This window comes from Centroberyx gerrardi, chromosome 3 (genome assembly GCF_048128805.1).
Source record: "Centroberyx gerrardi isolate f3 chromosome 3, fCenGer3.hap1.cur.20231027, whole genome shotgun sequence".
Taxonomy (NCBI): Eukaryota; Metazoa; Chordata; class Actinopteri; order Beryciformes; family Berycidae; genus Centroberyx; species Centroberyx gerrardi.
In genome coordinates, this window is record NC_135999.1 from 29660502 (window position 1) to 29683704 (window position 23203).

The 23203-nt window shown below is 42.2% G+C and overlaps 1 protein-coding gene across 2 annotated transcripts; it reads left to right on the plus strand.

Annotated features, from left to right (window-relative positions):
- Nucleotides 1-321: 321 nt before the first annotated feature.
- Nucleotides 322-21286, plus strand: xpo1a (exportin 1 (CRM1 homolog, yeast) a). 2 transcript variants are annotated; one of them, XM_078282554.1, is made up of 26 exons: nt 322-939; nt 1782-1911; nt 2402-2503; nt 3028-3100; nt 3240-3301; nt 3415-3459; nt 4009-4190; nt 4741-4789; nt 4882-5001; nt 5642-5770; nt 6998-7156; nt 8291-8473; nt 9427-9565; nt 10543-10724; nt 11364-11520; nt 12315-12478; nt 12669-12722; nt 13982-14116; nt 15149-15332; nt 15962-16068; nt 16320-16514; nt 17113-17281; nt 17770-17904; nt 18289-18448; nt 19006-19102; nt 20415-21286. In XM_078282554.1, the coding sequence occupies exons 2-26, from the start codon at nt 1786-1788 to the stop codon at nt 20559-20561; spliced, it is 3255 nt and encodes a 1084-aa protein (XP_078138680.1). In that variant the 5' UTR covers nt 322-939; nt 1782-1785; the 3' UTR covers nt 20562-21286. The 2 variants fall into 2 exon arrangements, with proteins under 2 accessions (XP_078138680.1, XP_078138681.1); XM_078282555.1 differs by lacking the exon at nt 12669-12722.
- Nucleotides 21287-23203: the final 1917 nt, after the last annotated feature.

Consider the following 23203-nt stretch of genomic DNA (forward strand, 5'->3'; position numbering starts at 1 on the left):
ACAATAAACCTGTTTACACAAAAATGACATTGCTTATTTTAATTTCTTATGAAGATATACTTTAAGTTTTAATGTGCAGTATTTCATTGGTGGGGGCTTGTTGCTGTAACCCCTCATCCAAGGGCAAACACAACCACATGGGCTCAGAGGGAGGCTGAGTCCGATTGACAGCGCCATTCAGCCTATAGTGGAGCAGGACGAATCTACTGACGGACCAATCAGACGCCGCAGGGGCGTGTACATGGTCCAAATTTTACGCGGCGCGCGACGGGCCGAAGCACCGAGATGGAATATCCCGGTCTCAACCGGTTTCAACCGGTCCAGGGTTTGAAGCATGAGATCAGAGGAAGAGCACACTTGCACGCACTAAAACATCTCTGCTACCCAACAGTATATGCGAATAGAACCAAAAATAAAAAAACGAGACTCTTTTATTTCGTGATTATGACCCGGAATATCGCTCCAAGTGTGACTCCGTAAATCTGTGTTGCTAGCTTAGCTTATGTTAGCCAGGGGACCCGAATCATCATTGACTTGTCCATTAGCACGCTAAGTTGCTATTAGCATAGTGGGAATCGACTTAATCACTGTTAGAGAAAAAGATGTTTCAGACTGTTTGAGGACAAGGAACATTTGGTTGTGGTAAACTGCGGAAAGTATTATCACGTCGCCAACTGAGAATCGATAAGTATCCAACGCCAACATTACAACATTTTATGTTAGCGTTAGTCTTATCCGGGGAAGCTAACGTTAGCTAATAGGCTATCGGATGTCAAGAACAGTGTGGAATTCAGAACGTGTGCCATGAGATAACGGTAGATAGTTATATCAGTTTCTGGTCAGTCAACGCATTAAGGGGACAACATTTTTTTGTTTTCAACGGAAAAACAACGTCAGTTAACCAATCTTTCTTTTCATCGGACGGACAGGAAATATCAGGTAAGCTTAGCCAACATTAGCCTACCTAACGTTGGCTAGCAGTGTGCATTGGTCAAGTTCAGAAGTGATGTGATGTTTTGACAAGCGGTAACAGTTAGCTACACAAACCAAACATAACACAATGCTTGTTGGCCGACAGACTGACACCTCCAACACTTTTGCTTGCTTCTACTGTTGTTTAAGTATTTTAATTGCTTACAAGAATCGTATTGGTCGTTTCTAGTCGCTAAAGCGAGGGTAACTCAGACTTGAAGCTAATTCGTTTTAAGAGGGAGGGTTTCGTTTTTGGTGAATGCTGCGTCACTCCTGCAATTAGCCAGACGGGGTCACAGTTTCCCCCAGTGTCAGTTTATGATCTGCTTCTATTGGTGTCATGATTGGGCCATGTGGGTTAACTAAATCCTCACATGTGGCTGACTCTCGACACGTTTTGGCTGAACAAGATTAACTTATTGATTACTTGTTAGCTACTAGGAATGTTTAAGGAAAACTTAGACGAGCAAATTCACCATTGTGATTTCAATCACCTTAAAACATTTAATAGACTTACTCCCAACAATGGTTTTGATTTTGTCCACTTTTGAATCTTGTATCTTGTGTATTTATTTTTAACCACTGTTTCTTTTGAATGTGTCCTAGTTTTTAGCTCCTTGGTGTATTTTACCATGAGTGGTAAAGCACTTTGTGACCTCTACTTTTAGATTTGTGTATTACTTGTATGCTTTTAGATGATGGCATTATGCCTATTATTATTATTATTATTATTATTATTATTTTTAGCTTCTACTTAGGTTAACGGAAAACTCTAAGTTCATTGTTTCCCCCTCCCCTCCCCACTGAAGCTCTATGCCAGCAGAAATGACCATGTTGGCGGATCATGCAGCCAGACAGCTGCTGGACTTCAGTCAGAAACTGGACATCAATCTGCTGGACAATGTTGTCAACTCCATGTACTATGATATAGGATCCCAGGTGAGGACGACTCCACTCCACTGTGGGGTTTTTGTTCATGTGTCTGGGCAGGATTCACATGTACTAGAAAATGCAAAGCTGTACCCTTTTATCAGCAAGCCCTTTACAATTTGATTGTGCATTGACAGAAATTAAAGACTTATCTGCCATTGATAATAAATGGTGTACCTCATTGCTAAGCATTACTGTGCAGTTATTAGGAAGTTATATTAAAATATAATATGTCCATTTTGGATCAGTTGATCATTCAACATCTCTCAAACCTAAACGATCCAGTCTGTACAATTTCCCATTTGGCAGACGCTGTAAAATGTATAATTTTGTCAACCCAGGACTTGCGTGACCTACTTTACTTTGAACAGTATCATTTTGCTATTTTGTGCTATTTATCATTTTGTATTGGTAGAGGAAATGTAATTTTGGAGCAAGCCTTCTAATTCCAACATAGTGAACTCGGCTAATAAAAGGTTTTGCTGTTGATCTCTTGTAGCAACGGCTGGCCCAGGAAGTGCTGACCAACCTGAAGGACCATCCAGACGCATGGACGAGGGTCGACACCATCCTGGAGTTCTCTCAGAACATGAAAACCAAAGTATGAACCACTGACTTTGTAATAGAGAAAAGCTATGAACTCACATTAGCTGCTTGTTGACACCCGGGCGTCACTGGAGCTCAGTTTGAGCTTTCACAGTGTTTACACCTCGGCCTTTTAGCTCCAGTCTTCTTCTTAGACTTTCTTTGATGGGTGGTTTTCGCCCAACTGAAGTGCTGTATTGTTCTTTTTGTCTGTGTCAAAATGTCTGATATGACAAGAGGCAGAATGATGAATGAAATTCTAGATGTTTCTCTCTATTTCAGGCCCCATTAGGTCATATTTATTTTGTCTACTAGTCTTTGTTTCCCTTAGATTTTGACTAGAGTATTATTAATGCTTGCTTGTAGAAAGCTGATATGACATTATCAGGCAAATCCCTGATGTTTTACTATATATTATTGGTCCCAGCAGCCTCGTTTCTTTTGTCTCAGTCCTTGTTGTCCCTTAGCCCTTAGACTAGAGGAGTATTCCTGATGCTTTTCCCTGTCCACAGTCCTAATGCATCTCCATCTTCCTCCCAGTACTATGCACTGCAGATTTTAGAGGCAGTCATCAAAACCCGCTGGAAGATTCTACCCAGAAATCAGTGTGAAGGTAATGATGGCCCAATGAAAATGAACAGAGCTGTTTTCTTTAGCACAGATTATAAAGATGACACATTGTTTTGCTGTGTTGTGTTGCTCGTCAGAGAAATGTTGCCTGCATTATAATAAAGACTTCCACATGTTTTCAGGAATCAAGAAGTATGTTGTTGGGCTGATAATCAAGACTTCCTCTGATCCTGCAAACATTGAGGTGAGGTGATCTTCATGTAAGATACGGCACGTTTAACAAGCTCACATGATCTGCGTGACCTTTGTGCTTCTCGATGGTAATGCCAATGTTTTCCTCTGATTTGCATCTTGCAGAAAGAGGGAGTATACATTGCAAAACTCAACATGATCCTTGTACAGGTAAATAAGCGTCACCTCTGAGAATTCTACCTTCTCACGTCTTCTTCATGACGCCATCAAACACTGTTTACCCAGTCAGGGATCAGAATCAGGATGACTTAAATTGTCAAGTAAGGGATTTAGTGAAGTGTTGCCACTTAATCTGTTTACCCCCTTTTCTAAGATGACAAACAGTTGGGACAGAAATTCATAGTAGATGGCAGTATCTGCTAAAGTAAGTTAGATTTAAATATCATTTATTCTCTGACAATTTAAAAATAATTCAAAATGTTTGTTTATTGGTGGTTGTTGGTCTTCCTGTGATCAAATGATTTCAGAGTTTAGCCATCCTTTAATCAAACACTACATCACTGCACCAAGTACAAAAATTTATGAATTTGTCTTCGTGACATTAGTGCAGAGACAAATTCACAACTAAGAGTTTGACACATGTAAGAACAGGACCTGACATACAGTGTGGGGGACATACAGTGAAAGATGCTTTGGACGCACTACACGATGAACGAAATGATGAGGCTGATGTATTTCTTCCTCTCTGGGCCGGTCTAGATCCTGAAGCAGGAATGGCCCAAACACTGGCCCACCTTCATCAGCGACATTGTGGGTGCCAGCCGGACCAGTGAGAGCCTTTGTCAGAACAACATGATCATCCTCAAACTGCTCAGCGAGGAAGTCTTCGACTTCTCCAGTGGCCAGATGACGCAGGTCAAGGCCAAACACCTCAAAGACAGGTAACGGATGAAAGACTGGCGTTTAGTGTCTTAATGCAAGAGGCTGGATGGCTTCAGGGTGGGAATTAGCACCAGACTAATGTTGGTAAATGTTGGCTGTGGCTGGTTAAGTCTGTCTCCTCTACCAGCCACTAATCATTACTTCTTATTCCAGAAATCAATTTGGCCAATAAAATACTGAAAGTGGCAGGTGAATTTAAGAATTCACCAGGTCATGTGACCAGTAGAGGAAGATAGTTTCCTTCCTTAGCTCTTATTTAGTCTCTCCACTCAGTCTGTCATCATTCTGTTATCTCATAGCATTTCTTATTGCATCAGCCTCGAGAATCACGATTTGTTGAACTGTTCATTTCTTAGGAAAATAAATGCCTGATGTTTTTGCTTTTTCATCCAAAATTTTCGGTGTTTTCCTGAACACTTTCCTCAGTTTAGCGGTGTTTAGGATGCTGTGATTGTGCGCATGCTGTTGTTTGGACACCTTTGTCCACAGTGTGTAACAGTACTGCGAGTGTTTAGATTTCACTGATCATCTTCCTTATCTGTCTTCCAGCATGTGCAACGAGTTCTCCCAAATATTCCAGCTGTGCCAGTTTGTCATGGTAAGCCTCAGTTGACACCAAGCCAGACTACCTTTAATCTCTTAACAAATACCACCATCTGACCTCCTATGTACCTTTTTGCGTTTTTTTAGGAAAACTCCCAGAATGCCCCTCTGGTCCATGCCACACTGGAGACCCTCCTTCGCTTCCTGAACTGGATTCCTCTGGGTTACATCTTCGAGACCAAGCTCATCAGCACTCTGGTCTACAAGGTAAATCGGCTAACATGGATTCGGCACTTTGTATTTGTTAAGAAAAAAGTCTTTAATGATTAGAATAACAATGATAATCGGTCTGCTCTGGTGCTTAATAAACCTGTATCATCTCGTTCTTTGACAAAAACATTTGCTATACATGTTTAGTGTATATGATAATTTCCTGTGGGAAGCAGCCATTGAACATACAAACGCCCTCTGACAAAGGCGCTCTTGCATTGGTTCAGCTTGCAAGAGCGTAAGAACCAGAGGAACAGTAATGTGGAAAGCTCACCATTTTTTTCAAACCTGGTTGCCTCAGCAACTCGGCCGGGGAGCGTTCTCACACACACACACACATACACACACACACATACAGACAAACGCTTGCCAAACTTCCTATGCAGTTCTGTAAAGTCTGGAACTTGTGGAACTGCAGAAAAGTATTTTGACAATTTTGCAGATATTTAAAAGCATGTAAAAACACAAACTAAGCCACTATCAGTATCAGGAATATTACTATCCTCTAGTCAGTGATGTCAACCAATGAGTGATGCATCTAAACAGAGTCCTAAAACTGCAAAAATGTCTAGGAACTGACATGTAATGCAGGCAGGAATGTCAAACTGACCCGACTTGTTTTGTTTGTGTGTTTCAGTTCTTGAACGTGCCGATGTTTCGCAACGTGACGCTCAAGTGTCTGACAGAGATCGCTGGAGTGAGTGTCAATCAGTACGAGGAGCAGTTTGTCAACCTGTTCACCCTCACCATGTGCCAGCTCAAACAGGTACACACACACACACACACACACACACACACAGTCTGATTGGACACACTCACACAACACAAACACACTTTAAATGTGAGCAGTGTAAACGGATAAATGTGCCCACACTGTTATTACACACAAAACCACACACGCTTTGGGGGCAGTGCGTACAGTTACATTTGCACACACTTTCTCATTACACACACAAACACACACCTACACACACTATTTGTGGGCGACATAAACCGTTGCATATGCTTGAAATCTGTAATTAGACGCACACAAACACACTAAAATTGTAGGTAGTGTAAGTGAGTACACTGTTATTACAAACTGACAAACATAACTCACTTGTGGGCAGCATAAACATTTGCACACACACACACACACCTTACCAACTGGATATCCACAGCTCCCCCTGCTTGCATGTTGATGTCATTGGTTAACCTGAGTATAGTTTTAGCAAACAGTCAGATAAGTGTGTTTTAGTCAAATGGGCTGTAAGCTTTTGCTTTTGATGTTTTGACCTTAAAAGCAAAGTTAATTACAGTGTCACAAAGTCAGAAACATTTTTTTTACATGTTAATTTTGTTTTACATTTACAGTTGTAGGACTAGTGGAAAATCTGATCCAGAATACAGGTGGTGCAACAGTAGAATAAGCTTAGAAGTAAGAAATAACCCTGTGTCCCTAGATTGATCATATATGATAGAGAAATGCTACGTAAAGAAAAGCTGAGAGGGTAGAAAGTGCTCTGAAACTGCCATCTTGTTAAAAAACAAAGGACAAACCATAAAGTCTTGTGGTTTATGATTTGACTCACTAGTCAATAACACTGAATTTGCTTTTCTAAGGAGAATGCACAGTCAAATCTTGATTGTAGTTCGGCTGACAGGGCTACAAAGCCCTTTTGCCCTGACAGTAGCTAAAATCAGTGAAGAACTTAAAAGTCATCAGCTGAAGTTTATCAGTTTATAAGATCTAGAGGGTCTTGTTGGCAAAAATATTATCATACCAACACTCCTGTAAAAAGGAACATTATTTGTTTGAATTTTGTGCCATCAACCATTTTGCAAGAGTCAGTATAATATTATTTCAAATGGTGCTGATCTCGTTTTAGAATGAAACCGCATCCCTTTGTGTAAATACAGCAAGACAGGTATACAGAATAACTTCAGCATAAGCAACAAAAAGTGAGGTTATGAAGTAATCTTTTGTGTCTCATCTCTCCTCCCCTCTGGTCAGATGCTGCCGTTGAACACCAACATCCGGCTGGCCTACGCCAACGGGAAGGACGACGAGCAGAACTTCATCCAGAACCTCAGCCTGTTCCTCTGCACCTTCCTCAAAGAACACGGCCAGCTCATCGAGAAGAGGCCCAACCTGCGAGAGACGCTCATGGAGGTAGGATGTAGAGACGGAGGAGAGGAGAGTAAAGCAGGGAGGTTGTTAAGGATTACAGGTTTGAATTAAACTATTTATGTCCATTGCACCAGACATTTTCACTGTTTTACCAGCCAAATAGATTTCTTTATGTAGAAAGGAACCATCAAATGGTTGTTGGTGACCTGCCAAAGTGTCTGGTAGAGTAAACAACCCTACCAGCCTCTGCCTTTATTTACCGGCATTGAGCTGGTGGCTTTTTGGTAATTTCCAGACAACTCCTCCTCATTTCCAATGAGTGTTTACCTGCCTCTCCCATTATTTCCCAGTCTGTGTTGTCCTGATTACATCTTTGCTATGACATACATCTGGGCCCTACCAGACAGAGTGGGAAGGGCCACCTGTGGCTGTTTGTCCACTTAAAGAAGTGCAGACAGCCAGATACTTTATGTATTCCCAGTGGGAGACTGGGATGTTGTCTGCAGCAGAGGGAAAGGCAGAAACGGCCCGTACAGCAGTCTGACTGAGAGAAGCCGACATTAGATTTTGAGTCTGGTTCTGGTTCCAAGAAGCAGTTAACCAGCCATAACTGTCTCTGAGCAGCAGTGTTTCCTCTGTAGATCCAAGAGAAGAAGTAGCACAAGGAGTGTGTCAGGATTTCAAAAAACTCTACAGGTGCTCATGGGTAGGGAAAAAGCTGGAGCAGGTGAAAAGACCAAGGAAAATTGTACTTCTGTGGTTGGAAGCACAAAAATCCAAACCTGTTAGTGTTTTTATATTCTTTTTGTCCTCTAATTAAAGGCTTTTATTATTTAAAAAAACTCAGTTGTGCTTGGACATGGATTCTTGTGCTTCCAACCATAGAAGTACCATTTTCCTTAGTGTTTCCTCTGTATTCAAGAGAGACAAGGCAGCAGTAAACATGTCGTCCCTCACAAATGATTCATTGCCCCTGTGGGCCAATCAGTAACACACATGTCACTTTGTTTGTGTTTGACCTGTAATTATAGCGCCCCCACTCGGACCAATCCGTGTAATTTTGAAAATGCGAGTATGCAGTGCTGCGATGCATCACTTCCCCAAGTTTAAACCAAATCCTAGGGAACGCTGTAGGTACTCTTACGAAAACCTAACAGGCCCCCTCCTCCCCTCCAGGCGCTCCACTACATGCTGCTGGTGTCGGAGGTGGAGGAGACGGAGATCTTTAAGATCTGTCTGGAGTACTGGAACCACCTGGCAGCCGAGCTCTACAGAGAGAGTCCCTTCTCCACCTCCACCTCCCCCCTGCTGTCCGACGTCCCGCCACGCCGACACCTCTACCTGCCTGTGCTCTCCAAGGTACGCCTGAGAAACACACATACACACACACACAAATTCAGTCATAAGTACAAGCAGTAACACAGTCAAACCCCTACCTACCTGTCCACGCCAAAGAAGGGCTTGATGTATATATACACACACACACACACACACACACACACACACACACATTGAATCATATGTACACACTCACACCTCTACTTGCCTGTATTCTCCAAGTTACGGCTGATACATCCCACTGCACACACACTCACACATTCATAGACATACAGTCATATTTTCACAACCAGCACAGTCACATCTCTGTCTGTCTGGATTCACCAGGGTGCAGACTGATATCCACACACACACGCACACACACACACTGAGTCATAGTTTTTAAATCTGCTGTGCACATGAAGAGATGGATTCCAAAGGGAGAGAACCAACTTGAAAACTCCCTACTAGCTGATCGCTGGCATGAAAGTAAAACCTGATATGGATTACTATTGAGGTTAAAACCTTTGCTTACAAGATAGAAACATTTTGTAACAAACTAGGGCTGCAACTAACTGTTATTTTCATCCATTATTTTTTTCAATTTAGTCTATAAAATTTCAAAAATAATCACAAATGCCGATCACAAGTTACCAGAGCCTTAGTCTGACCAGCAGCCAAAAAACTCCTAAAGTATTCATTTTGTAATGATATGAAATGGAGAGAATACCCAGCAAATCTTGGAATTCGTGAAGCTGAAGCCAGCAAATGTTTGGTATTTTTTTACTTGAAAATTATAAATCGGTTATCAAAATTATAATCAATGAATTATCTGTTGATCGACAAATCGCTTCAGCACAATAACAAACTGTATTCTGGAAATATTATCCTACAGATATGGTCATTACAGTTATTATCATTCTAGTTAGACACAGTTGCTACAGTCAGATGCTCTCCCATGCATCATCCTCCTCCTCCTCCTCTTCCTCCTGTAGGTGCGTCTGCTGATGGTGAGCCGCATGGCCAAGCCAGAGGAGGTGCTGGTGGTGGAGAACGACCAGGGGGAGGTGGTGAGGGAGTTCATGAAGGACACAGACTCCATCAACCTCTACAAGAACATGAGGGAGACTCTGGGTCAGTATCACGCTTCCTACACTGTGTCTTGAGTATGGAGAAGTTTAGAAAGAATGTTGCTTATTCATGGTCATATGACAACATAACTTCGTTTTTGACCCATGTCTTTGGGATTTGACATTTCATTAAAGTGTGTAAACAGTTGCGTGTTGCTTAGTGCTGCTGGATGCAGGATTTTCCCTCAGATGCACAAATCAAAGCAGCTTCATTTCTCTGTGAGGCTCATGTCATGTTCATTTCATTGTCAGAGTTAAAGGGTGACATTTTATAGGGAGGCAAATTAGGAGCTTAAAAATACAAATCCTTGCACTGCATCTTCAGTCAGTTTCAAGTGCTCATTTTTCAATTTCCCATGTGGTTTGAAGTTATGCAGTTAAAATGGTAGCACAGTAGAACCATGCCTTTCATTGTTTTTCTAATTTTCTTAGTTTAGTCCCAGCTTAACTCCTCGCCCCTTTCTCACTGGATGTGTTTACATTCTGTTGTTAACCCAGTTACTCAACTAACCCGGCTGTGGGTCGATGTATGTAAACAGCATAACTGAGTTAGAATAACGTGGGTAAACTTGAACTTTTGATTATGAGAAACCCGGTTAAGATTCCTGGTTTACTCCCATATTGAAGTGGTTACTGTGGCATGGAAACATCTTGCTGCTTTTACTTTTGGTTTTCCCCGTCTGCACCAATTCAGACTTGCACAACAGTACTTACTATTGAATCATCATTTCTTTCCACTATTAGAAGTAAACTACTACTGCTAAGTCAAAGAGGGAGGGTGAATATTTCATTAATTGGTTTATTCATGGAAACAAGAAAATTCAGTTGCAGCGTATCAAAAGGTTTGTGTCAACATCTTAACACAGATAAAACCATAACCGGAGTATGGACAGTAGCCGGGTTAGTCCCTGCATGTAAACGTAGTCAGTGTGTATTTCAGACACACACCTCTGATTCGTCCATCTCTCCCTCTGGCTGCAGTGTATCTGACCCATCTGGACTACGCCGACACCGAGCGCATCATGACAGAGAAGCTGCACAACCAGGTGAACGGCACCGAATGGTCCTGGAGGAACCTCAACACGCTCTGCTGGGCCATCGGCTCCATCAGTGGGGCCATGCATGAAGAGGACGAGAAGAGGTTCCTGGTCACTGTCATCAAGGTGGGACACACACACACACAATACTTAATTAACCAAACTGTTGGTCTGTATCATCTCGTTCTTTGACAAAAACATACATAAAAACGCCCTCTGACAAAGGCGCTCTTGCATTGGTTCAGCTTGCAAGAGCGTAAGAACCAGAGGAACAGTAATGTGGCAAGCTCACCATTTGTTCAAACCTGGTTGCATCAGCAACTTGGCCGGGGAGCGTTCACACACACACACACACACACACACACACACACACAGTCATAGTTTGTAACTTTCCCATTTGCTTTGAAAAGTGCTATACACATGAAGTTATCGACTTACTTTTGATCCTTTATTTGCATATAGCAGTTAAGTATGTGTGTGCATTATTTTGTTTTTATTCAGATTTTATTTATTTTTATTTGTTTAAAAAGTGATGATCTCGCCCTTAAATGTATTGTGACTTTGCATTCATACACAATTGGTGTTTTCCTAGTGGCATTTCTGCAACTCCCTACTTAGCTTTAGGGTAATTTCATCAACTTTCAGTCCTGTTTTTGCCCCAAGGCCCCTGATCATTTCCAAATGAACTCTGTTTGCACTGTCCTCCAGATTGCACTGTGTTTAATTATAACTACTAATAACCGATTCTGTGTGCTGCTCTTCCAGGACCTGCTGGGTCTGTGTGAGCAGAAGAGAGGGAAGGACAACAAGGCCATCATTGCCTCCAACATCATGTACATCGTGGGCCAGTATCCTCGGTTCCTCCGAGCCCACTGGAAGTTCCTCAAGACTGTCGTCAACAAGCTGTTTGAGTTCATGCACGGTGAGGAACTGAAGGAGTGTAATTCTAAATTCTCCAAGACCAGCTCTTTTACTTTTAAAGCATTTTATATCAACTTTAACCAGAGTATGTGAAAGATGAGATAAAACTTAAAGAGGGAGGCCTTTTTGCCTAATTCTGTTGCATTGATGCAGAGCTCATCTGCTATTTGGAGTTTTTAATACTTCAGTATGAAGCTGCATTAAATGATTAAATCCATGTATGGTTAAGAGCTGTGATGACTGAATGATTCCCATTCAATATTTGGTTATGTATTGTTTCCTGTGCATTCATACAGCAGCATTGTGCTATCGCAGGACGGTACAGTCACTGTTAGAGAAAATGTGATCCTGTGAAGTTTGTATATCCACATAACACGCACTCGGCTCCATGTCAGCATTCTCCAAAACACCTGAAGTGGCCGAGTACTGGTTCTTTGGAGTTCCAAAAAGACAAACAATTACCATAAAGTTCTCCAAACAGCTTGTACAGTATAATCCAAGTGTTTTGTAGCTGAACGATTGCCCTGTGGGTCCAAAAGTTAACCTAATTTCATTTTTTGGTGAACTGTTCCTTTAAGCCCAGTTTCCCTCTAAAGTACAAAGCAGTGTAGTTCTGATGTGTGGAGCCAAAGAAGAGTGTTTTTAGAATCATAACTGGGACCGAGGGAGTGACAGATGGGGAACCAAAACTCATGTTCCCCAAAAGCACCACTGCAACATGAAATCAGAGGAAACGCTGTCAGTGGATGAGGGTCATCATAACTTCTGTCTTTCTCCCTCTCTTGTCGAACACAGAGACCCACGACGGCGTACAGGACATGGCGTGCGACACCTTCATCAAGATCGCCCAGAAGTGCCGTCGCCATTTTGTCCAGGTCCAGGTGGGCGAGGTGATGCCCTTCATCGACGAGATCCTCAACAACATCAACACCATCATCTGTGACCTGCAGCCGCAGCAGGTCAGCCTTAACTACACAGTACTGTTCTGTTTCCAACCTGTCTCAGTTCGCTCATTTATTACAAAGGAACAAGGTTTCAGGTCTAGTGGTAAGAGTTTTGACTGGAAGGTCCCATTATAATAGTACTAATAATGTGATAATTTATTGATCCATGCAGGGAAATTGTCTTTTCTTATGCCCCCCTCCACAGAGAGGCCAGAGGTCAGATGTCAGGGTCAGCTACAGATCACCATCCTTGGAGCTGGTAGGGATTCAGTGTGTTGCTCAAGGACACTCCAGCAGGATGCTTCATGCTTGCGAGCGTCAGGGTTTGAACCCGAGTCCTCTGGTGGAGAGACGGTGTCTCTACTCCAGAGTCCAGGCGTCTCCGTGACACTTTTTCCAAAGAGCATGTGAGCACAGCAACATGTGCTCCCAAACTGAAAAAAATTAGGGATGAGCTGTGAAAATACAAAAAAGTCATTCTTAGTCTCATGTGCTGCTGTGGCAATTTTCCAGGTAGCTTAAACCGAAAGATTTCATTCCAAAACACTACATCAACATTTTGGAAGAAATTAGCTTATCTCTCTCTCTTTAACACAGCTGATTCTGTTTGGAAAAAGAGAACTATTTGGTAAACAAAGGGCTTAAGATAATTAATAACTTAATAAAAAGCCATAATTAGGGCTGTGTACCGAAGGTCGGTATTTTTGGCACTGACCAAATCAGGCCGGGACCACCGAGTACTGAATCATGTTAAAGTAAACGGTGCCAACTTTCCATACTATAGCATTGTTCTGGTTCAGCCAATCTGTAATGCGACAAGCCCTTACACAGGTTAGCATTCACACACAACAAAAAATACAGCACTGTAATGATTTAAGTAGTAAATTTAAAGTAAATTTAAGTAGAAATGGCTTTTTTTTTTCTAGCTTCATTGCCTAGCTACCCAAGTTCCACCTCCCATAGGCTCTGACATGTAGGCATGACGCTTTGGCTAATTACACAGTCCGTCTCCCGGCAAAAATGGCAGCTTAATGACTTACTGGACGGTGTGTTTAGGTTTTGTCTCTCTCCCCGCAGTGTATTCATGACGATGTAAACACAATGAAGTATGGACGAAAGACGATTTTCTGCGTCTCTGTACTAGCTAGTATCTCACGGATGGAAGCTGAACGTCAAAATAAAAGTCCCCCCTACGTTGGGCTTACTCGCACTTGGTAAATGAGTTGAGTCCCTACATTAAAGTTGATTGCCTCATCACAAGTACCGAAAAAAGTATTGGTTTGGCACTGGTATCAAAATCAAGCAACCGATACCGAAAAATTTCAGACGATACCCAGCCCTACCAATAATGTGCTTTATTTAAACGTCAGCAGTCAGAAACAGTCTGAGTCACTGTTTTTTTCAAATGGTGAATGTTTCATTTTGTATTGAGACTTTAGATTTTATATTTAGGGAACATCTGGTAGACTGTTAGGGTGTGAGTCAGATATAAGCCCCGCCCCTCCTCTCCGTCCTCAGGTCCATACGTTTTACGAGGCGGTGGGCTACATGATCGGGGCTCAGACAGACCAGGCGGTCCAGGAGCATCTGATAGAGAAGTACATGCTGCTGCCCAACCAGGTGTGGGACAGCATCATCCAGCAGGCCACCAAGGTAAGGACACTTCACTTTATACCTCAGATTCACTTTTATAGTTTCCTATTTGCGTATTATTTGATTTTGTTTTATTTCTAGATTCTGGGTTTATATGTTTTTAAGTATTTAGCACTCAGTATCTGAAATCCTCATTTTTTCGTTTTATTCACTGTGTGTGCTAAAAATAGGCATGCAACATTTGCCTTTAACACTTACTGCTTGTACACAGCGGGAGCAGTTTGGTTGATGTGTCGCTCTGTTCTGACCGGTTGGTGGGCGGTGCTCGCAATGTTACACATGTATTGGTGTTAATAAATTCATATACATCCTGCACAGGTCGTTAAATTCCAGAAAAGTCTGTTCTCTACTGATACACACATCTTTCCTGTAGTCACAGGCCCACTCTCATTTCACATAAGATGTGAAGAATAATCTTCAGTGATGGAGTGATACGGCCTTGTTGACAGGCATTATCAATCAGGAGGCATTATTTTGAAAACCAACCAAAATCTCTAAAAAAAAAAAAAAAAAAAAAATTTTTTAAATCCAGTCAAGAAACTGAGGTCTGAAGAAGTCTGAATTATTAAAATCCAAAATGAGTAGGAACTAGTGATGGGACGATATATCGAAATTCAATATATCGCAATACAAAAATGTGACGATATGTATCTTGGGTCAGAAAAATGAATGGTGATATCAGCTCCATGTTATTCTGCTGTAGTAATCACAAATGAGACTCTTGACCATCACAGTTTCACAAGCTCTCCATCCAAATTATATTATTGTCACTTTGTAAAGACATTTTTAAATTGTTGTTTACATTCTAGCAGCCAATGGCATCGCTAGAAAGATTTGTGTCTCAGAAATAAACAGAATTCTGCACAGTCAGACTTTGTTGTCACTGAACTTTTATTTATTACATCGTATCGTGGTTGTATTGAATCATGAACCCCATATCGCATATTGAGTCGTATTGTAAGATGATTTTGTTGTATCCGGTGTTGGACCTGGTTGGTTGAGTAACTGGAGGTGTGTTGAATGTGTCTGCAGAACGTTGACATCCTGAAGGACGCGGAGACGGTGCGTCAGCTGGGCAGCATCCTGAAGACCAACGTCAGAGCCTGTAAAGCCGTGGGTCATCCCTTCGTCGTGCAGCTGGGACGCATCTACCTGGACATGCTCAACGTCTACAAGTGTCTGAGTGAAAACATCTCCTCAGCCATCCAGACCAACGGTCAGCCCCCATCCACTCCCCCTGTGTGTGTGTGTGTGTGTGTGTGTGTGTGTGTGTGTGTTAATTTGACTGGTGGTATGCGTCTGAACAAAACCAGATTAACTTGTTTGTGGGTCTTTAATACAAGATGTCAGTAATCCTTCAGACCATGGATCATACTCAGTTGAAAATACTCAGATGACAGACCTTTAAGTGTTCTGTGCATCCATATTTCAGCAAAGTTGAGTTTCAAGTGAAGAGATGCTCACAGTTATGGATTGACAGTATATCTTAGGTAGGATTGCACAATTAAGTTTGTATAATTGCACATTGCAATTTTAGTTTCCACAATAATTCCACAAACATAGAACATTGGCACACAGGTGGTAATGGCACATTAAGTGTATTATGCAATGATGTTGATACAAGATGCCAAAAGTGCAGTAAAATTTTCTTCAGCAAATCATCAAGACTTCATATCCAGATCAGTCATTGCGATCACATCATCTACCGAAACAGCTGTCATTATCATTTAACCCATAACTGTACATTGGCTGTTCAAAACATGGATGGATATGGTTCTTTGTCAGAAGACCTCAGTTATGAAAGCTTCTTGTTTTTTCAACATAAATATCCTGTCATTCCAACAGGAGAGATGGTGACCAAGCAGCCTCTGATCAGGAGCATGAGGACGGTAAAGAGAGAGACTCTGAAGCTGATCTCAGGCTGGGTCAGTCGCTCCAACGACCCTCAGATGGTGAGTCTCGCCTTTTGTTTTCCTCAAGGCACATCATGTGCCTTAACAATTCATTTCCTCGTGTCCTTTTTCTTATTCTGCCTGTTTATAGTTTCTGGAACTTTCATTGGTTAAGTGCAATCAGAAATAGGCTTGTTTTGCTAGCTTTGTTTATCAATTCCAGGTAGCTAAAAAGTCTTAAAGTCTTGAATTTGGCCTTCAGAAACCTGCAGATAGCCTGTAAATGTAAATAATGTTGTGCTGTGGTCCAGGTGGGGGAGAACTTCGTGCCCCCCCTGCTGGAGGCGGTGCTCATTGACTACCAGAGGAACGTCCCGGCCGCCAGGGAGCCCGAGGTCCTCAGCACCATGGCAACAATCGTTAACAAGCTGGGGGCCCACATCACCGTGGAAATCCCCAAGATCTTTGACGCCGTGTTCGAGTGCACTTTGAACATGATCAACAAGGTAGAGTCTGTTTGAATGATGATGATACCTGAGAAATCTGCACACAACTGCCTGTTCATTTCTCATGGAGATATTGGAGATATATGTAACAATACATATCCAGAAATGAAACATATCATGAAAATTAATTGATCATCTATTTTTCAAGAGTGTTGGAAGTAGCTTACCTAACACAAGGACGTCCACATTGGTTATTCAGCAGAAAACTGCAGTATTTGAGTATATACACAGGATCTAATGTAACTATCCCTTGATATCCGTTGAAAAATATTTGTTATGGAAACTGAATTAATGCTGAAACTGAAGTAATGCAACAGTGGTGGAAAAGTGTAGGAAAATAGAAACGTGTGAACCCCGTGTGCATCCCACTGTACTGTACTTGTAACCAATGAATGATGCCTTTAGACATTCCTCTTAGGCCTTCATATTGACTGTGGTTGAATGGTTATATTTCAGTTTTCCTGTTAAAATAACCTGTGCAATGTCTTTTTCTAACCTTTTATCCAGTGTAGGGTTTGGTTTGGTTTCCAGCGCTGCCCTCTCCAAAATTCATCCAGTTACACACATTCACTCATTTTATTTTCTGCTGTGCCCTCAGGACTTTGAGGAATACCCCGAACACAGGACCCACTTCTTCTACCTTCTGCAAGCCGTCAACTCCCAGTGTTTCCCAGCCTTCCTCTCCATCCCCCCCACCCAGTTCAAACTGGTCCTGGACTCCATCATCTGGGCCTTCAAACACACCATGAGGAACGTGGCTGACACAGGTCTGCGCTCACCTCGTCTCATCTGTTTTTAAAATGTCTGTTCAGATTCAGAGCTGCTGCAGTCATGGAAGACCTGGAGAAGTCAAAGATTGTCTTTTCAAAGCTTGGAGAAGTTATAATAAGTAAAATCATTTTCAAAACGGTTTAGGCAATGTCATAGAAGTTTGCTTCCCAGTCTTTTTTTGCAACCAGCCAAATCTTTACACTTGAGCATGGATTTTTGTAGGTATAGTTATGTTTAAGGGGGTAATAACCCAAAAACCAAATTCAAGTCATTTAAAATAAGGCGTAGGACGTTCAAAATTTCTAGCGCAAAAACGCAGCATTTGAAACTAGAGTATTTCTCATGGAAATTGCACCTTATATGATGGAGAATTTATGGAATTAAATATGCAAAAATGTGTAGGAGCCCTGCAGATTGTTATAGTTTGGAAACAGTGGTTGTTCCCAGACGTTTACATGTGTGAGCTGTTCTCCGTGTCCCGCAGGTCTGCAGATCCTGTACACCCTGCTGCAGAATGTGGCTCAGGAGGAGGCAGCAGCTCAGAGCTTCTACCAGACCTACTTCTGTGACGTCCTGCAGCACATCTTCTCCGTGGTCACCGACACCTCCCACACTGCAGGTGAAGGGAGAGGAGTGGCATGTGGCTTCACTGGCCTTTCTTGTTATTCAAAAACTCATCAAAAACAAACGGTGTTATGTTTGTTTTATAAAATGTGTGTATATGTGTTCTCAGATTAAAAACCATGTATCTGCAACAAGCTTTCAAGAATGGAGATAGGAATGCTTATTTCTTCATTTTGGCCCATGTATATTTTAGAAGTAATTTATTGATTTCCATAATGTTAGAAATTATCCTGTGGGGTTTTAACAGGTTTCACTCAACACACAAATGACCATGTAAACTTTCAATCCAAGTAAGAAAAAACGTTGCAATTGTGGTGATGGTTGTTTGAGCCACACCTGATCGTCTGCTGATCTTCCTGTGTCTGCTGTGTGTTGCCAGGTCTGACCATGCACGCCTCCATCCTGGCCTACATGTTCAACCTGGTGGAGGAGGGGAAGATCAGCGTCGCTCTGAGCGCCGCTAACCCCGCCAACAACCAGGCGTACGTCCAGGAGTACGTCGCCAACCTGCTGAAGACCGCCTTCCCCCACCTGCAAGAGTAAGTGAAAATGTTTCAGCGATCTAAATCATCAACGGTACCGACGTTCAACAAGCATACAGAGAGAAATCCATCGTAGAAGAGGCAGAGACCAATTTCTCCACCCCAGCAGCAGGAAATAGACCAGAATGCAATGCAGCCTCAAGACGGTGCATTTTGAGTAAGGGGTGTGTTTGCAATCATAGACACGCCCCAATATTCGCAAACTATTAGCTATCTAGCTTTACTTATATGGCCATACATCCACATTTGACTGAAAGCAATAAGTTCACGCCCCTTCTCTGTGGGTTGTCAAAAGGCATTCTGGGAAATGTAGGAAATCACTAATTGAAGTAGACGAGGCAGATTGAGGGAAACAGCATAAAAAGTAAATTACAACACTTCATCATAAAATAAGTGTCATTGCTCAGAGGCACTGTGGTAGTGTTGTGTTCTGCCCAGTACTGGAAGTTGAACCAGCAACTTCTCAGCTGTTGGGCTGCCAGTGCTCACTGCCCATCTGTGTGCTGCCTCTGCTTGACCTGCAGCAAAATGAAAGCTAAATGTCTTGTCTCCAGTGCCCAGGTGAAGGTGTTTGTAACGGGCCTGTTCAGCTTGAATCAGGACATCCCCGCCTTCAAGGAGCACCTAAGGGACTTCCTCGTCCAGATCAAGGTGAGCGGCCAACACACACACACACACACACAGACAGACTGAGGAAGATATTAAGAAAACCTGTTGTTTTCATGAAATGGACTGACCAGGCTTATCCAGGCGACGCTGTCCAAAACAAACAAGTTGAAACACTGAGTTCCTGAAGGGAGACGTAGATGATCCACTATGTACCATTAAGGACCAAGAGTCTGCAGGTTTTTCATTCCAACCAAACACTGCAGCAATCACACAAAGCAAAGATTAGGAGCGCTACTTGGCACCAGAAACGTCCATGGCAGAAATTGCTGAACAGGTGCTCCTCAGAGGGTCTGAGGCACTCTGCTGTGATGAACACAGATTAAAGGCTTTTAATTCACATTCTCAATTAAATGATTGTAAACTGACCGTCAGCTGGAATGAACCTTCATCAGGGTGACGAAGACTGAGCCTGATGAAAGCTTATTTGAGTTGAAACGTCAATTTTTAACTATTTAAATTGCCGGTGTTAAATAAAGGCTTTTTAACATTTGGTCATCACAAGAATGTCTTGGATCCTCTTCAATTTTCAAACTGATTTGCACACTTTCACCCAGAGAGAAGAAACTGAATGAAATGAGTTGCTGTAGTGTTTAGTCTCGGCTGAGAACCGCGGATTTAGACGTTGTGCAAAAGGGGCTACAACTCAATGTCACAAAGTATTCCTAATATTTTGTGCACTGTGTATGTTTGTGTACCTGTGCGTTGGTGTGTGAGACTATACACTGTCAACACCTTCCTGAGATTGACCCCGCCTCTCCAACTCACAAAATGTATTCTCCTTAAAGTGCCAATTCACGACAAAAGTGTGCTGTAGGTAGGCTTGTCGAAAAAGTCGTCACAGAAGGCTTCTGGTAGCAGGAAGGCGGGGATACAAAAACATTAGGCGACGCCAAATTGTCTCATCTAAGCCCCTGGTTGCAGATTGTTTTACATTTTTACAATGTAACTGAGCTCATATCCAAAGAAAGCCACACAGTGCATTTTTTTTGTTTAAACCAAGATCGTGGTAACTCCTTTATGTTGCACTGTACAGTTCTAGAAACTCAGACACACAAAATGAGCTCATCCTCCATCTTTGTACATTAACACACATTCCATAAAGCTGTAATCTGATTGGAAGCACTTTAAAAGTCTAGCTGCAACAGTGACTTAGTGGAAAGTTTGAGCCGTGCGCAGCGCCAAAGGTAGCGCTGCCTGTGAGGTAATCGCCACCGCTCGCTCCACGGGGAAAAACAATGGCCCAGCCGGTCTGTGTCTGACCCGGCCCTGTGCCTCTGCCTGTGTGGTCCTGCAGGAGTTTGCTGGCGAGGACACCACAGACCTGTTCCTGGAGGAGAGGGAGACGGCGCTGCGCCAGGCCCAGGAGGAGAAACACAAGATCCAGATGTCGGTGCCCGGCATCCTCAACCCCCACGAGCTGCCGGAGGAGATGTGCGACTGAACCGGCGGCGGCGGCGACCCACATGTACAGTTCTGAAGAGGGAAAGGTCAAGAGACAGCTGGGAGCGCTTCTTGTCAATAACTAGTGTTTTTCAAGAGTGTGTGTGCGTGTGTGTGTGTGGTTGAAAAGAGAAGGAGGGGCCGGCGGAGGGACCCCAGCACTCGGTTGTACGACGACCAAATCAATGTCAATATGTAAATGAGAATTGCCCCCCCGATCCCGGCGCAGAGTCTTTTTTTGCATACGGACGCATTTTATACAAAGACACTTGTGTAACACGCTATCTGTCGTTTTGTTAATTCTTTGCTAATTCAAGCTTTATGTTTGGCCATTCAGTTCTTTGTTTAGACATGCATGAAGTTGAAAGAATTAAAGGTTATTTTTAATCCCCTTTATTCCCCCTCAGTCCATCTCCACTTCTATTTGTTAATATGTAATTTATATGTTGGAGCACATGCGATGGTTAGTTTACGGATCGCTCTGGTTTCAGAATGTGACGGTCAAGGGGTAGAGATGTACTTCCTTGCTTCCTTTGTTGTCTTTGTTTTGGTTTTGTCAGCATATTATTTTTTTCTTTCTTTGGCTCTCTGGGCGAGCCGGAGCTTCAGCTGGCGCCCGGTCCGACCGCTCTGGGTTTGGATGAGAAGGAAGGCTATGTGCATATCATCCTGTTTGTAAAGCTGTCTTAGTACTATGAGAATATAAAGTTGGCTATTTTTACAAAACCTTCTGTGTGACTCTTCTTGTGCTTCTTACCCATGAAAAGACGTGGAAGTTAACGACCATGCCTTCCAGGCCTGTAACAGTTCTGATAACTGACACCCAGAAAAGTTTTGGAAATATGGAAATTGCTTTTTATGTGTTTGACATCAAGCTTGGCTGCCAGTAGATCTTGTTACCTTTGAGTAAAAAAACAAATTTCCTGATGATACAAGTCCCAGGTGTTGGCTGTATTGAGCCAAAACAACACATGGCACATTATTATCAGATATTTAACAAAGAATCTAACATGGAAGCATCAAGACAGACGAGCATTGGTCATGAAATGTGATCAGTTGGAGTTTGAGTGGATCCTACTGAAGTAGTTCATGGTACCAAACTGAACAGTTTGACCTGGTGCAAACAGATCTGCTTGATAAAGTTTTTCTCAATGTGACAATTTTATTAGAATTGTGTTCCCCTCCACTTGTGATGATTCTTTACTAAAATCTTAAATCTGCGACACTACAGACATTCAGTACAGACTGATGCAGACTGTTGCGATCTAAAACAGATTCCCAAAGCAGTTTCAGACCAAATCTGAGAATATTTTTATTGTTAGATATGATTTAGTCCAGAATCCCATGACTATCTGTATTGTAGGTATAGAGATAACAGAGAAACGTTTAACAGTTCACCATTTTGCTGCGAACCCCCTCAAGGACCCCACGTTGAGAACCACCGTTGTAGGCTAATAGGCTCATTCTAAAAAAAAAAAAAGGGGCATATTTTAGTTTGTAGTTTACACAAGAAACACCAAAATCAGTTGTGGGTCATGAGAAAACTGAAATGTGTGTCTCATTAGAAAATGTTTCAAAGCCACTAGTCTCATAAATGTAAAAAGTTTGTCCTGAAATTGATGACAAACACCTAAATAATGAGGATGTAACTGTAACATGCTGTTCAGTCAAGGTAATGTGTATTTCTTTAAGCATCAATATTTCTTCCCTTGTACACTAGCAAAAGAGTGACTTAGCACAGAGGTTCCCACCCTTTTTTTTTTCTTTTTTTTTTGGCATGTGGCCTCAGATTGAGGTCAGAAAACAACTGGGACCATTAAAAATTAAAATGAAGTCTGACTACAGTTTGGCTGAAAGGTTTACACAGTGGCTTCTCAACAGTCCACAAGGGTTTGGCAGCACTTTCTTCATTTCAGTGTAGGGTTCACATCTCATTACATTAGCTTTAGTTTGTCAGGGATAGTATGTGTGGTTAAAGCAGTTGTCAATAAAATAAAGTGCTATCTTATCTTAATATAACAATAAAGAGCGTTAATCACAATTACAGAAAGAATTGCACAAAATTAGAGAAAAATCTTGGAATATTAAAAAAAAATACATAAAAAATAAAGTGCTCATTAGACTGGTTTCTTATTTTCAATAACCCTTTACAAAGCAACGAAATATTCTATTTCCAGTAAAATAGCTTGGACTGTTTGAAATGACTTCTTAAATGTCTTTTTGTGTTTATATAATTCACTCATCCTAACAAAGACGTTTAGAACATATTCAGGAGAGAAGTTATCAGAGTAGCATACAATATTTGCGCTGAGAAGTTATCCCAGTCGTGCGAGACAGACTCGTTTGAGATGAGCAAGTCCTGCGCAGTTTTGACCAGCGACTGCTTGGTCCGTTGCATGATGGTTAGAAAAGTTGTCCGACTCGCTCCGCCGACCGACTCGACTGCGCGAGCCACGGGAATCTCGCGGGACCGAGTCGGCTGCAGTTTTTGGAGCGAGGCGCTGCAGCTGCTCTCCGACTGCACAGCTCCGAGAATGATGGGAAACGCCTCGAGCTGAGCGCTCATTGGTTCATCACAGTTGTATCACACACCCACAGTGAAATGAAGAGACTTCAGTTTTTATATCTGTTCCAAGATCTCAC

What these genes read in the sequence shown, in the direction of transcription:
- xpo1a (XM_078282554.1), top strand. Translation starts at nt 1,786, where the DNA reads ATGCCAGCAGAAATGACCATGTTGGCGGATCATGCAGCCAGACAGCTG. An exon ending in ACCCAGAAATCAGTGTGAAG is followed by an intron (nt 3,101 to 3,239) that starts GTAATGATGGCC and finishes ACATGTTTTCAG; the next exon opens with GAATCAAGAAGTATGTTGTT. An exon ending in CTCAGCCATCCAGACCAACG is followed by an intron (nt 15,333 to 15,961) that starts GTCAGCCCCCAT and finishes TCATTCCAACAG; the next exon opens with GAGAGATGGTGACCAAGCAG.